Source organism: Camellia sinensis, chromosome 6 (assembly GCF_055761805.1).
Source record: "Camellia sinensis isolate YWXY chromosome 6, ASM5576180v1, whole genome shotgun sequence".
Lineage (NCBI taxonomy): Eukaryota > Viridiplantae > Streptophyta > Magnoliopsida > Ericales > Theaceae > Camellia > Camellia sinensis.
This window is the reverse complement of record NC_138966.1, coordinates 91,099,860-91,112,884: the sequence shown is the minus strand read 5'-3', so window position 1 is coordinate 91,112,884 and position 13,025 is coordinate 91,099,860. Positions and strand designations below refer to the sequence as shown.

At 35.2% G+C, this 13,025-nt stretch overlaps 1 protein-coding gene across 4 annotated transcripts in view; it reads left to right on the top strand.

Annotated features, from left to right (window-relative positions):
- Window positions 1-1,497: 1,497 nt before the first annotated feature.
- Window positions 1,498-13,025, top strand: part of LOC114280354 (rho GTPase-activating protein REN1) — a 55,607-nt gene continuing 44,079 nt past the window's right edge. For all 4 annotated transcript variants that reach the window (XR_014332647.1, XR_014332646.1, XR_014332645.1 and 1 more), the window contains exons 1-7: window positions 1,498-1,742; window positions 1,855-1,947; window positions 2,367-2,435; window positions 2,870-2,906; window positions 10,535-10,611; window positions 11,330-11,400; window positions 11,526-11,604. Coding sequence is in view for 1 of the 4 variants with exons in the window: in XM_028222714.2 (XP_028078515.2) it covers window positions 1,918-1,947; window positions 2,367-2,435; window positions 2,870-2,906; window positions 10,535-10,611; window positions 11,330-11,400; window positions 11,526-11,604 (363 nt within the window). In the remaining 3 variants the exon portion in view is untranslated. The remainder of the gene's footprint in view (window positions 1,743-1,854; window positions 1,948-2,366; window positions 2,436-2,869; window positions 2,907-10,534; window positions 10,612-11,329; window positions 11,401-11,525; window positions 11,605-13,025) is intronic.

Below are 13,025 nucleotides of genomic sequence, written 5' to 3'. Positions count from 1 at the left end.
GATCTGGATTATGAATCTTTGTTCCTGTTGAATTTGTAATTGTCAGAGAAGGGCATGGTGTTGAACCATCAACAAAACCAATGAGATTAGTAGCTTTGAGAATATTGGACAATTGAGTCTTCCAGATGATAAAGTTGGATCCATCAAGTTTCACAGTGACAAATGATGAAAGATTGGAGATTAGCAGAGTTAAATTCAAAGGAATTGAAGAAGACAAACCAAATGAAGATAGAGAAGATGAAGTTACCATAGATCAAGAGTTCGCGAAAGTCTTTCAAGCACTGATACCATGAAGAAAAACTAAAACCAATCTTATTTCATTATCTCTTTTTCCAGATTCGTACACATATCACTCTCTATTTTATATATACAAAACAAGACGTTAATTAACTATTTTAACTATCTAACAAACCACTGATAACTATCTAACCATCTAACTGACTAGGGAGATATTCTCACGAGTCAGCAGCACAGGAAAGGTACAACGAGGCCGCAGCTCAGCTCCTTGAACTCTTTGAACTGTTGCAATCGTATGAACTTAAACTGGAGCAGCTGGAGCTTGAACTTGAATTGGGATGTCAACACTCTGAACACAGATCATTTATCCCTTTTTATGCACCTTTATTTGTCCTCTTGGATTTGATAAGTTTATATTGTCATCATTATTGATATAGATAACTCCATAAAATTTGAAGGAGAAAGGGAGAAAGGGAGAAAGAAGGGAGCATAGAAAGAAGCATAAAAGGGAATAAGAGATCTTGATTCACCAACTCATTACGTAAAAAACGCTCTCATTATGTTCAATTTTCAAAGTCTAACTTCAACACTGCTTCCAAATCCTAACCCCAATCACCACTTGTTACACCTGCCACCACCTCCCGTCGCAACGTCATTATTAGAAAGAAGTAGGAAAACCCAAAAAAAAAAAAAAATTTTTTTTTATATATTTTTCTAACGCATTCTGTTATTTTTTAAAAATCTTTTTTCAAATTCATCATCACAACCTAAATACGTGAACGGATGGAGAATGATGCTTGAAAATAAAATAAAATTCATCAAGGCCTAGACTGTAAATTTAATTTTTAGATTTTCATTACTCAGAGGAATGGCGGTGTGTAATTTCTCTCTAATTTTTGTTTTTTAAATTTAAATTTTATTTTATTTTATTTTTACCAACAAATATATAGTCCTCGTGTGAGGAGTTGATTATTTTAGTAGGTTAAAATTTTTGTATTTGAAAAGATGATTGAATTTTTTTTGTAATTAGATGAGATATTTGTGTGAAAAAAAATAAAATAATTATGAATTTGATATGATATGATATTTTATTTTATTAATTATTTAAACTTATTTTATTTTTAATATTTTAAGAATTTTAGTAAAAAAAGAAAAAGCCAAAAATTCAGGGCCATGGATAGGCAGGGAGCGTGGGTGGACGTGTAAAACAGTAGAGGAGAGGCCCCGCTCAAAATGAGGGCGCGTTTGCTTGACCAACGGGTTTCCGTTGAGGGAAAAGTCCTGGAGACCTGAGCGACACCCTCACATGGCACACAAAAACAAACAAAAAAGAAAGAAAAAACCCTCTCTCTCTCTCTCTCTCTCTCTCTCTCTCTCACACGCGAGCGCGCGCACACACACAGAGATACACTTGTTCTCTTCCTCTTCTTCTTTCTCATTCCCTAATTCGCATCAAACATTGTCCTCAAAATCATCATATGTTTCTACAGTTTCTGTGCTGTGGTGTACGCTTTGAATCTCCTTTTGCGTTCCACATTTTCAAATTTGTTCAGTGTTAGTGGTTCGTTCGCGTTTTTGGATCCATCGGATTGATGAATTTGATTATTGTGAATGCAGGTCCTTGGCCAAAGGCGTTGATCTCGTTTGTGTTCTTGCGGGAATGCCATTCTAAATCGGACAATGACTAGCCGAAACACAGACTCTTCTCAGGTTCCAATTACATTTTTTTTAATCATCAAATGATATCATATATGTTTACAAATTCTAAGGCGAGTATGTATGCATGTGGGTTTTATTTATTTATTTATTTTTTTGTGTAGATATTGGGGTTGATGAATAAAAAATTAATTTAACTAGTGGGTAATGCGTGTGCAAATAAGTAAATATGAAAATAAATAATAAAAAAGTTAATATCATAATATGTATTATTTCTAAATGGTAAGCGTGCTCTTAATGAAAATCAAGGTCTTGATTCAACTCTTACTTACGCCTTTGAATAATATTTTTTTACTTTAGAATAGGAAAATTTGCCACGGGGCAAAAGGAGAAGGCATCACACTATTAGACACCAAGTCATGTGCTCACATATATAATAGTATAGATTAATGCGAAGCGTGTTTATGTTTTAGGGAGAGGGTGGTAATCCCCAACATCCGGCCGGACCTCCAGAACGCGGGCATTCTCGTGGTGGCAATAAGGTAATTGTCATTTTTCCTGCTGCTACATAGTGTCATCACTAAATTTGATATTGTTTTCTTGTAGCTCACCAGTGAATTGAAGATTTATCTATGTTTTTTGTTTTTAACAAATGCAAATGTTGGTTGGTTGTATTATTGAGTTATTTCTGACAAGATTTTACACAATGGGTGTTTTTTTTTATTTATTATTATTATTTTTTTATTTTATGCTGGATTTCAAATTGTCACAATCATCATCCTTTAATGTTTGTGAAAAGAATTTTTAAGTAGAATCCCATATATCTAGCATAAAACTTACTAATATGATTGACAAAAACATACAATTTGATTGCAAAAGTTTTTGTGAATTTTAGACACACAAGTATGCACTATGTTCTGCCTTGTGAATTTATCCCTCCAGTGTTATGTGTTCTAAAATTTACATTGCCCTGCAGATTTTCAAGAGTGGGCCACTTTTTTTATCATCCAAAGGTGCGTTTTCCTTCCTGACTGGACTTACTCAATTGCTGAAAAAAATGATAGACTCCTAGAAAGTTGGAATGATGGCACATGATGTTTTTCTCTTTGGTTTAACATAGTTGATTATGTGTGCATTATTTCTCATAATTTTATATATTATTTGCATGCGAGTCCCAATATTTAAGGTTATGTGGTGTCATGAAACCCTATGGTACAGTCACAGAAAGGGATTGTATCTATACCTAGATCGTTCCATTTGTTATCTTATAATATAGGTTCTGTACAAGTAAAGAATTTTATAGGACTAAACAAGAAAAAGTTAAAAAGAAACGCAATTATTATCATTTCTTACCAAAAGATGGATTTAAAAAAATAATTAAAAAAATTTATTCGTAGAATATTGTGTGTTCTCTATGTCAATGGGACTAAAAATGGCATACATTTTTTTTTTTTTTTTTGGTTTAATAGGTCATTGGTTAAAGAATGGGTTATTTTAAATGTCAAACAATGCTAAAACTAATATATATTGTCCCCTAGGGACGTCCGAGCCACTTAGTTTGCATTCCCCAATAAATAGACTCAAATTTTACAAAACTTAGAGCTAATATATATTCATATGAACTCATATATATATATATATATATTTTTTAAAGGAGAAAACTTATTGTGCGCTTTTGTAATTTTTTTTTTTTTTTTGGATTTTAGATTTCTCAATTTTTTTTTTTTACTCCAAAGTGTTTCCTTCCCATAGTCATCCATTTTTGTCTTTGTTTTTTTACATGGCTAATAGAATCTTCATTTGACATTTAAATCATACTTAGATGAAGTTATGAATTTATCAAAGCTCTAGGAGACACAAAGCATCTCATTAGGCCAAAAAATTGAAGGAAAACTGATAAGTATGTTTAAGCAAATGAAAATATTTATTATACTTCATATATAATAGAAAATGAATATTTGGCTGTTTGAAATTAAATTCCATATTCATACTTAATAAAAAACAGTCCGTAGTCACAGGCAATACAATTTTCTGTATTCGGCCAAAATGTCTTAACACATTCATATATAATACATTCACTTTGGTGCGTTTGAAATTGTGGCTTCACCTATAGAATCGTACATAGTGCAAAGTTTTGATTAGAACTACACTCCTTTTCCATTGTGCGAGCTTTGCAAAGTCTAAAATTTTGGTTAGAGCAGTGTTTTTACATTTGCACGGGGCAGCATAAAAAAGTTTAATATGCAAGGTAAACGTAATTGTTTGTCTTACTCAGTTTTCTAAGTTTATTTGTTTGTTTATTTGCGGCAAGTCTTACATCAGATTTGTAATAAGTTGATTTTCTTATGGTAAGAATACAAGAACCATATAGATTTGATCTTAGATCAAGAAGCTTTTTGACTGGTGTGGGGCTCCTATCAAAGTTTTAAACTTGTAAGGTTAATCAGTCAAATGGGAAGATATTGCTTCACTCACAAGATTGGTACCATAACCTTATTTAGTGATCCAACCAATAAACCTGAAGCTTTTTCTTCTTCTTTAAGATTCCCCCTTAATTATTTTCCTATTTTTTTTTTTGTTCTTTTTGGTAGATTGAAAGAAACATATTTTAGCCAACGTTCTTTGTAGAAGTTTAGGGTATGATTTGATTGTTCTTGGAATTTCAATTTGATTGTGTTTCTTTGCACCAATTTTGGGACTTTAAATCTGCGAGATTTTTTAAATTATGCAATTTAAACAATTCTCGACTTCTTATATGAAACATGTGATTCATCACATGCTGCTCTTGCTCTAGTACTTAGATTTAGTATATTCTATACAATTGTAATCAATAATGAATAACATCATAAATGTAAATCGATTGAGGTTGAATTGTCTTCAACTCTGGAACGTTTCAAATTGTTTTGTTCTTTTTTAAAATAACATTGCATCTTAATGAAATTATTTATTGCTCATTTAAAATTATTTTAGAGTATTTAGAAAATACAAAATATAGAGGTTGGGTGTGAATTTGGGTTGATGAGATTTGAGAGAAAAATTATTAAATTCAAATAGGCCTATCTACACGGCGATTTTTCAATGACACTAGTTTAATTTAAATATACATAGGTTTATTGAGGTAGAGATTTAACTAAATTTATTTGACTGGATTGAACTATATGAAAATCAGATTATACCCCATATTTAACTGAATTTTAATCAAGTTATCATTTTCTTAATAATTTGAATTTTCATGTATAAAAAATTTAATAGGTGAAGTTTAGAGATTTTGTTAAAGTTGATGTATTATTGATTGATTGATTACAAGATAGTTTAATTACAATTCCTATACAATGTATATATAGAAGAAAATGTGGTAGTAGGTGTAGTGGAGGTGATAGTGGGTTAGGTGAAGTGGAGTGTGTGGTGAAGTGGAGGTAGGTGAAGTGGAGTGTGTAGTGGAGTAGGTGAAGGTAAAGATGGGAAATTCTAACAGCCCCCCGCAAACTCAAGGAGGAGAGAAACTAACCAACTTGAGTTTGGAGAGAGTAACAAAACAAGAAAATACATAAAAATAAAAAAGGATAGGAGACACTGTATGGTCGTGTCAGACCGTTGGTGAAGACACTGTATGGGGTGTCATAACGTTGTAGAGGACACTGTATGGTGGTGTCAGACCGATGTAGAAGACAGTTTATGGGGTCATGTCGGACCGTTGTAGAAGACAATGTTGTGACAGTTTACGGAGTCTTGCTGGACCCTTGTAGAAACTAATCGGAATCAATGTCGGGACAGTTTACAGAGTCTTGTCGGACCCTTGTAGAAACTAACCGGAATCTATGTCGGGACAGTTTACAGAGTCGTGTCGGACCCTTGTAGAAACTAACCAGAATCAATGTCGGGACAGTTTACAGAGTCTTGTCAGACCCTTGTAGAAACTAACCGGAATCTATGTCGGGACAGTTTACAGAGTCTTGTCGGACCTATAAAGGAGCTAACCGGAATCAATGTCGGGACAGTTTACAGAGTCTTGTCGGACCCATGAAGGAGCTAACCGGAATCAATGTCGGGACAGTTTACAGAGTCTTGTCGGACCCTTGAAAAAAGCTAACCGGAATCAAATGTCGGGACAGTTTACAGAGTCTTGTCGGACCCTTGTAGAAACTAACCGGAATCTATGTCGGGACAGTTTACAGAGTCTTGTCGAACCCATAAAGGAGCTAACCGGAATCAATATCGGGACAGTTTACAGAGTCTTGTCGGACCCCTAAAAAGTCGCACCCTCAAAAGGTGTGCCCAATCTTTCAAAAGGCGTGCCATCAAAAGGCGTGCCCAATCCATAAAAAGGCGTGCCATCAAAAGGCGAGCCCAAGGCATAAAAAGATGTGCCGGACATGATGGCGAGGCACGTGAGTGTCTTGGTTGGCGTGCCCGTTTGTCGTTTGGCGTCAAGTGGCTCGCGATACGCGTGGCTGCCTCTGTGTCATGGTCTTTATAAACCGAAGCGGAGGAGGCAGAAACTGAGACAGAAAAACTGAGAGAAACCTCTGAAAAATTCTTCGTTGTGCTGAGAAAGAGAGGTTTTGCTGAGAAGATACTCTGTAACACTCTCTATAACACTCTGTGGCCCAAAAAAAAATGGCTTCGTCTTCCCGCGGGCTGCTCACCCTCTTTCCCGACCTCAACGAGTCCACAGGAGAGAGAACTGGTGCAGTGGCCAGTGAACCTCAACCAAACACCGCTGGGTATACTCCGTTGAACTTTCCGATGCGGTCTGTGGAGCAAAGAATGGCAGTGCTGTCGGATGTGGAGGCCAATCAGTATACTTTGAAGGCATGTGTGGAAAGTATGACGGCGGTCACAAATTTGTCAAACCGGCTGCAGAGTAGGACAAATGAGGTGCAGCATTTAAACTCCCAGCTGGCTCTGCTCCAACGCATGTATAAGGATGCGCGAGCAGAGATAAGTGTGCTAAAGGCGGAAAATAAGGAGCTGAAACGGAAGGCCACCGTGATGTTCCGTTTTGGAGGGCCGCCATATGCTGCAGTGGAGGAGTATGGTGGAGTGATCGTGCCCAGTGGAGCGGGAAACACGGAGGCAACACCGTCAAAGGCCGTCCAGGACGGAGGCAAGAAGAAGAGATCGGCGGCAGAGTAGAGGAGAAAAATCCCGCTTGTGTATGTGGTTGTTTGGGTTTTGGTTGTTGGGTTTTTTTTTTTTTTTTTTTTTTTTTTTTTTTTTTTTTTTTAATGTAAAATGGTGATCGGGGTGAGTCCCGACATGAATAAAATAAGGGAAGGTTTGGTGTGCAATTCTGCCTCTGTTTGTTGTTGTTTTTTTTTTTTTGGTGGTGAAAATAAGAATAATAATAATAAATAAAAGGAAGTGGTGGAAGGTAGGGGAATCAATGAAGGCTAGTATAATATATTGGAGTGGGGAAAAGAATGATGAGAATGTTGAGTATATAATAAAAAATGGGTATTTGAAAGAGATTAAAAAAGGAATTTAGAGAAAAAAAATAAAAATAATAGATTTAGAAATTAAACGGAAGAAAGAGTGAGGAGAAGCCCACGTGGGTGGCTTTGTTTTTTTTTTTTTTATTTATTTTTATTTTAAGATAAAATAAAATAAAATAATAAAATAAAGAAAGTGTCATAAAAGGGATGCACATGGGTTCTGAGGTGGTTCATAATAATAATAAGAATAAACGGAAGTGGGAATAAAAGGGATGCACATGGTTTTGAGATAAAGAGAATAAAGAAATATTATAATAAACATATTAAAATAAAAAATAAAAAGTGCTCTGGATTATTATAAGAAACATATTATAGTCTCATGCTTCTGATAAAGTGGAGAGAGAGAGAAGAGGGCCTTTATTTATTTGTGTACCTGAGGCTTTAACAATTTATGATTTAGCCAAACAGATTCAAGGAACTGATAAAGTGAAGAGAGAGAGAAAAGGGCCTTTATTTATTTGTGTACCTGAGGCTTTAACAATTCATGATTTAGCCAAACAGATTCAAGGAGGGCCAATGTCTTTATTAACGGTGGCTTTAGGGGTCGACGCCGATGCAACGGTAATACCAACCTTGTTTGCAAGATCCAAAGGAGGAAGCAGAGGCTACACAGATCCCCCTTGTTTTAAAGAGGGAGATCAGGAACCGATTGCTGAAGATTTCCACCATTCACAATGGGATAGACTCAATTCTTCGGAGAAAACAAAAACAAGAAAACTTCTAGAGGAAGAGAGAGAAGAGACTGGGCTTGATGACAGTATTGTGTGCTCTCGCTTAGTGAAAAAAAAAAAAAAATTGAAGGTATGTGTAGAGGTCCGGCGGGCGGCCAAGGCGAGGCTGCCGTCCGCCGGTGAAGCAGAATTAGTAGCTTCTCAACCTTGCTCTGATACCATGTTAAAGTTGATGTATTATTGATTGATTGATTACAAGATAGTTTAATTACAATTCCTATACAATGTATATATAGAAGAAAATGTGGTAGTAGGTGTAGTGGAGGTGATAGTGGGTTAGGTGAAGTGGAGTGTGTGGTGAAGTGGAGGTAGGTGAAGTGGAGTGTGTAGTGGAGTAGGTGAAGGTAAAGATGGGAAATTCTAACAGATTTCTTTTTAGTATTTTAAATGCAATATGTATCTTAATTCCATGGTGAGGGTTTTTAATTTGAATTCCATATTAGTTGCATATTATGGTTTGGGATCCACCAAATTTCTTAATAGGCTAGTCAAATATAGGATAATAATTATTACTCACTTTTATTGTATGCTCTAGAAATTGTAGTGTTTACTTTCTTACCATATTTATATGTTTGTAAACAATTAATGTCTGAGAAATGTTTATAAAATTTACTAACTCAAACTTGCTAAAGCCATTGTTTGGTTATTAATGAAGTAAATGTTTGATTATTTGTTAATTCAAATTAATTGATATTATTTTTTGAGTCAAATTAATCAATATTTTCAGTTCAATTTTTATAAAATGCAGCCCAGCTTAATAGTTAACTTGTAAAAATTTTATATTGAAATTCTAAATTTTATAGAATGAGGAACTTAAAAATCATAGGTTTAAAAAATTCCTTATTTCTCGAGTATTGTGAGTTATTATTTCTCTTGCAATAGGAAGTCACCTTCGCTACTAATTCTATGTAAGCTAAAGTCAAAGATTTCCTTTGTACATTATTCATTTTAACTTTGTGCATGCATGGATAGTTGGAAGAGGTGATGACAATTGTTATTAGTATAACACGAATTCAATGGATTCACTCATATATCAGATGTCTTAGTGAGTCTTTATTTTATTTTGAGCTTGATCATTCGTGTTTTCAAACCAATATACCAAGGCGGAACAAGAAGTGTGCTGGTTTTACTGCCAACTACATGGGGTTGGCTTTGCAGATCAAATAATTAACAATGGAGGCTTGGCATTACTTATTGGTAGTGCATGAAACCAATTTTTCATAATTATTGCCAAATTGTGGGTGGCCAGTTAGAGGCAGGAGAGTCTCCTGTTGGTGGAAATGTAGCCCAGTGATTTTTAACTTTATTGGTAGTGCTTGAAATCAGACTTTTATGAAGTTGAACCTTGGCTGATTCCTATTGGTGAATAGGGAACCTAGCCCAATGCACGTTTCAGAGCACTGTTGTATTTAAATTAATGGTGATTTCTGAAATAAGTCTAGTTCCTTTAATTTTATCTTCTTTATTTGACTTTAATTTGTTAGAGTTGTACCTTGGGATTTTATGATTTTTCTCCCCACAACCTCTTCTCAGTTAGATAGACGAAAAATGTTTTTCCTATCCCGGTTCATTTAAGATACACCTCCTTGGCTGGACATAGCTTTGTTTATCTAATCAATGATTTTGGGATTAGAGGCTGTGGGCACAATTGCCCTTGTGATGCAGGACAGCACTGTAAGAGCTGTTGTCGGGCTGTGAAAGTACCCGTGAACAGTGTTTTGGGCTATTAAAGTGCAGAAATAAAAGAGGGAAAGGGGAAGAAGAAGATAAGTTTAGGAATCACTCCTATAATCCCTTAGGAATCACTCCTATATTCCCTTGGGCATCACACCTAGAGTTTGATTGCATCACATAACCCATAAAGAAGCTTCAAAGCTCTTTAACTTTTTATGAAAATATCAAGTCCATCCACTATAAGCATTATAAGGCTTTATAAAGGACTATGAGATTTCCTAAACTAACTAGAACAAAAAAAAAAAAACTACTATAATATCTTAAACTTCCAAAATTAATTTAAGATCAAATAAGAAATATAAATAAAACTCAATTAAATAACTTGACCCACAAGACGACCCATGTGCGACCCATGTTAGCAAATATAAAATTACTAAAATACCTCTAACCTTAAAAATCCTAAAAAATATAAAAATAATGATAAAATAAGACTCTAATAATACTAAAAACATAATTATGGAAGATTTCTATCAGTTTCTTTATGAAATCATGTCAATGTCCAAGGATCATCACCTCATCTTTTTCTTAGACCTATCTACTAAATTTTCTGCTTTCATAAGATGTTATGGTAATATCCATTATGATTTTAGCTTGGAAATAATTTTTTATGGTACATCAATTATTATTGTGAAGATTACGACTTCCATCTTAAGTTACTACTCTGTAATTATTCTTGTGTAGGAATTGGATGGACTTCTTGGAAGAAAAGGTGGTTTATTTTAACGCGAACATCATTGGTCTTTTTCAGAAGTGATCCAGTAAGTGTTTTGTGTTAAGTTTGCATGTCTTATTATACACAGTGAAGTTTTATGTCAGAGTTGGAACTTCTTATTATTATTATTATTAAGTAGCTTTTCTTACAAGTTACCATTGATTTATTGCTTGAAAATTGTATGCTCTCTTTTTCTTTTATCACGCTAAACTGTTTTATGGTTCGAATTTGATCCTTTCTTTTTCAATTTTGTGGAATTCTCAGAGGTGACTCTAATTTATTGTGATGGTCAAGTATATGCATCATTCTGCCTCTGACCAGAAGAATGTGGTTGCAAGTTTCATAACCTTTGTTGTACTTAATTGTAGTGACTAGAACCTTTTTATCAAATTGAACATGTATCATGTGAAGCAAAGCTGTTGTCTTCTCCAATCAGCACCTTGGGCTGCTGACTGTTAAGTTCATAGATTTTTTTTTTTTTTTTTTTTGATCGGCGAAAGTCAGTTGTTAGATTAGCACCTATGGGAGTCAGCCTTCCCATCTTTTGCAAAGCACCAAGTGCTTGCCCTGTTAAGTTCATAGATTGTCCCACACAAAGTGAATAATGTGATTCTTGTCTTCCCTCCCTATGATGAAAGTGATACTGATGAGAGGCCATGGCTGTGTACACAAATGTTCTTGATGTCATTTGTACATCATTTAAAATGACATTTTTTCATTGTGTTGATTAAAAATGTTTCATCTTTCATGGTTTTACATTTTAGAGTGCTGTTCCTCAAAAGGGGAGTGAGGTGAATCTGACCCTTGGTGGTATTGACCTCAACAATTCAGGCAGGTTGGCTTGCTTCTTTTGATTTGAAGTTGATCTAGCGTTCTGGCTTTCTGCGCACAGTTGCTTGTTAAGATGGTTGTTGGAATAGTTTACTCACCTTTCTATGATTCTTTTCAACAAATTTGTAGTGTGGTTGTAAAAGCAGAGAAAAAGCTTCTGACTGTGCTCTTTCCTGATGGTCGCGATGGGAGAGCTTTCACACTCAAGGTGCTGTTTTTTTTGTGTGTGTTTATTTTGGATGTTGCTTTTAGTTTAAATGTTCCACCATTGCTTTTCTATATTTTCACTCCTTGCTCCAACGGGACCTTATTTGAATTCTGTTTTCTTTGTTTTCACTAATTTAGTTCTCTCTCTCTCTCTCTCTCTCTCTCTCTCTCTCTCTCTCTCTCAATTAATTAATTTTTGGCTTCATTTCTAGCTGCTTGTGAGCTGGAATCACGACTTTTGAACAAGAAGGAAAGGAGCAATATATATTCACACAATTGCGGAATAATCCAACAGGGGTGTTTTCGCATGGGTCAAACCCACCACAAATCTCAAAAAGACTAATCTAAGGTGGAGCACATCTAAAAGTCAAACCTGATGTGGGATGAATACAAAATATTACATTTCCCCCCTCCTTTTGAACAAGTAGGAAATGAGTATTTATACTCACAAGAAGGGGGAATACCCAACAGGGGTTTCATCAGGGTCAAACCCACCACAACTGGATTATTGCGAATTTCACAACAATAGAATACAGTTAATGTGGAGAGACTGCTTCCAAAGAGAGTGTTTCACAGCTTCAGTTTTAACTGAGAAATATCTGGAAAAAAAATTCGTGTAGACAGATGATGAGTTACTGCAAAGTGGGAAACTGGAAATAAATGTGCTCGTGATTGGGTAGAATTACGAGACACTATTTGTGCTTCCAACTTCAGTTTAGGTGTGGGATAAGGACTCATTGTTGCTGCATGTGGTTGTGGCCATCAGAGACACATACGCACATGCATATATGTTGGTATTCTTACTATATGTTTTGGTGGTCAATAGATATCCAATTTAAACTCAGTCACATATGCTGAACAAAGAGATACCAAAAATGTGGACGTGATTGCCTTTGTTTAATTGAGAATATGGCTTTACAGAGAGCTGTCTGGAGAAGACAGATCCATGTAACTGGCCTCAAGTAATTGGGAGTAAGGGTTGTTGAGTGCAATTGTTATTGCTGAAAGATTGCAATCGATCAAGGCTGCTTAGTTGTTGAGCTGTCTGCTTTGCTCATCTGTTTAGTTCACATCAAATCTGAGCTAACCTGATGAATTAGTCAAAAGATTTTCAGCACATGAGCAGGAGCTCAAGCTTCTTGGGCCTATCAATGCTGAAGCCAAAATTTTAGAGCACGATCCAAAAGGATGAAAATAATGGTTTTGGCTTACCTTTGAATGAGGTGGGGGCCATATGTATATAACATATTCTTGATACAATTTTAGGGAACAATATAAACAAGAAGAGAGATTTATACAATCAACATAAAAGTATTCTAATTCCTATTCTAAACATAGTATTCTGGTTTCTATATTCAACATTCTCTCTCAAGCTGGCGTGAAGATATTCAACAAACACAGCTTGTCAATGGAAGATTGGAG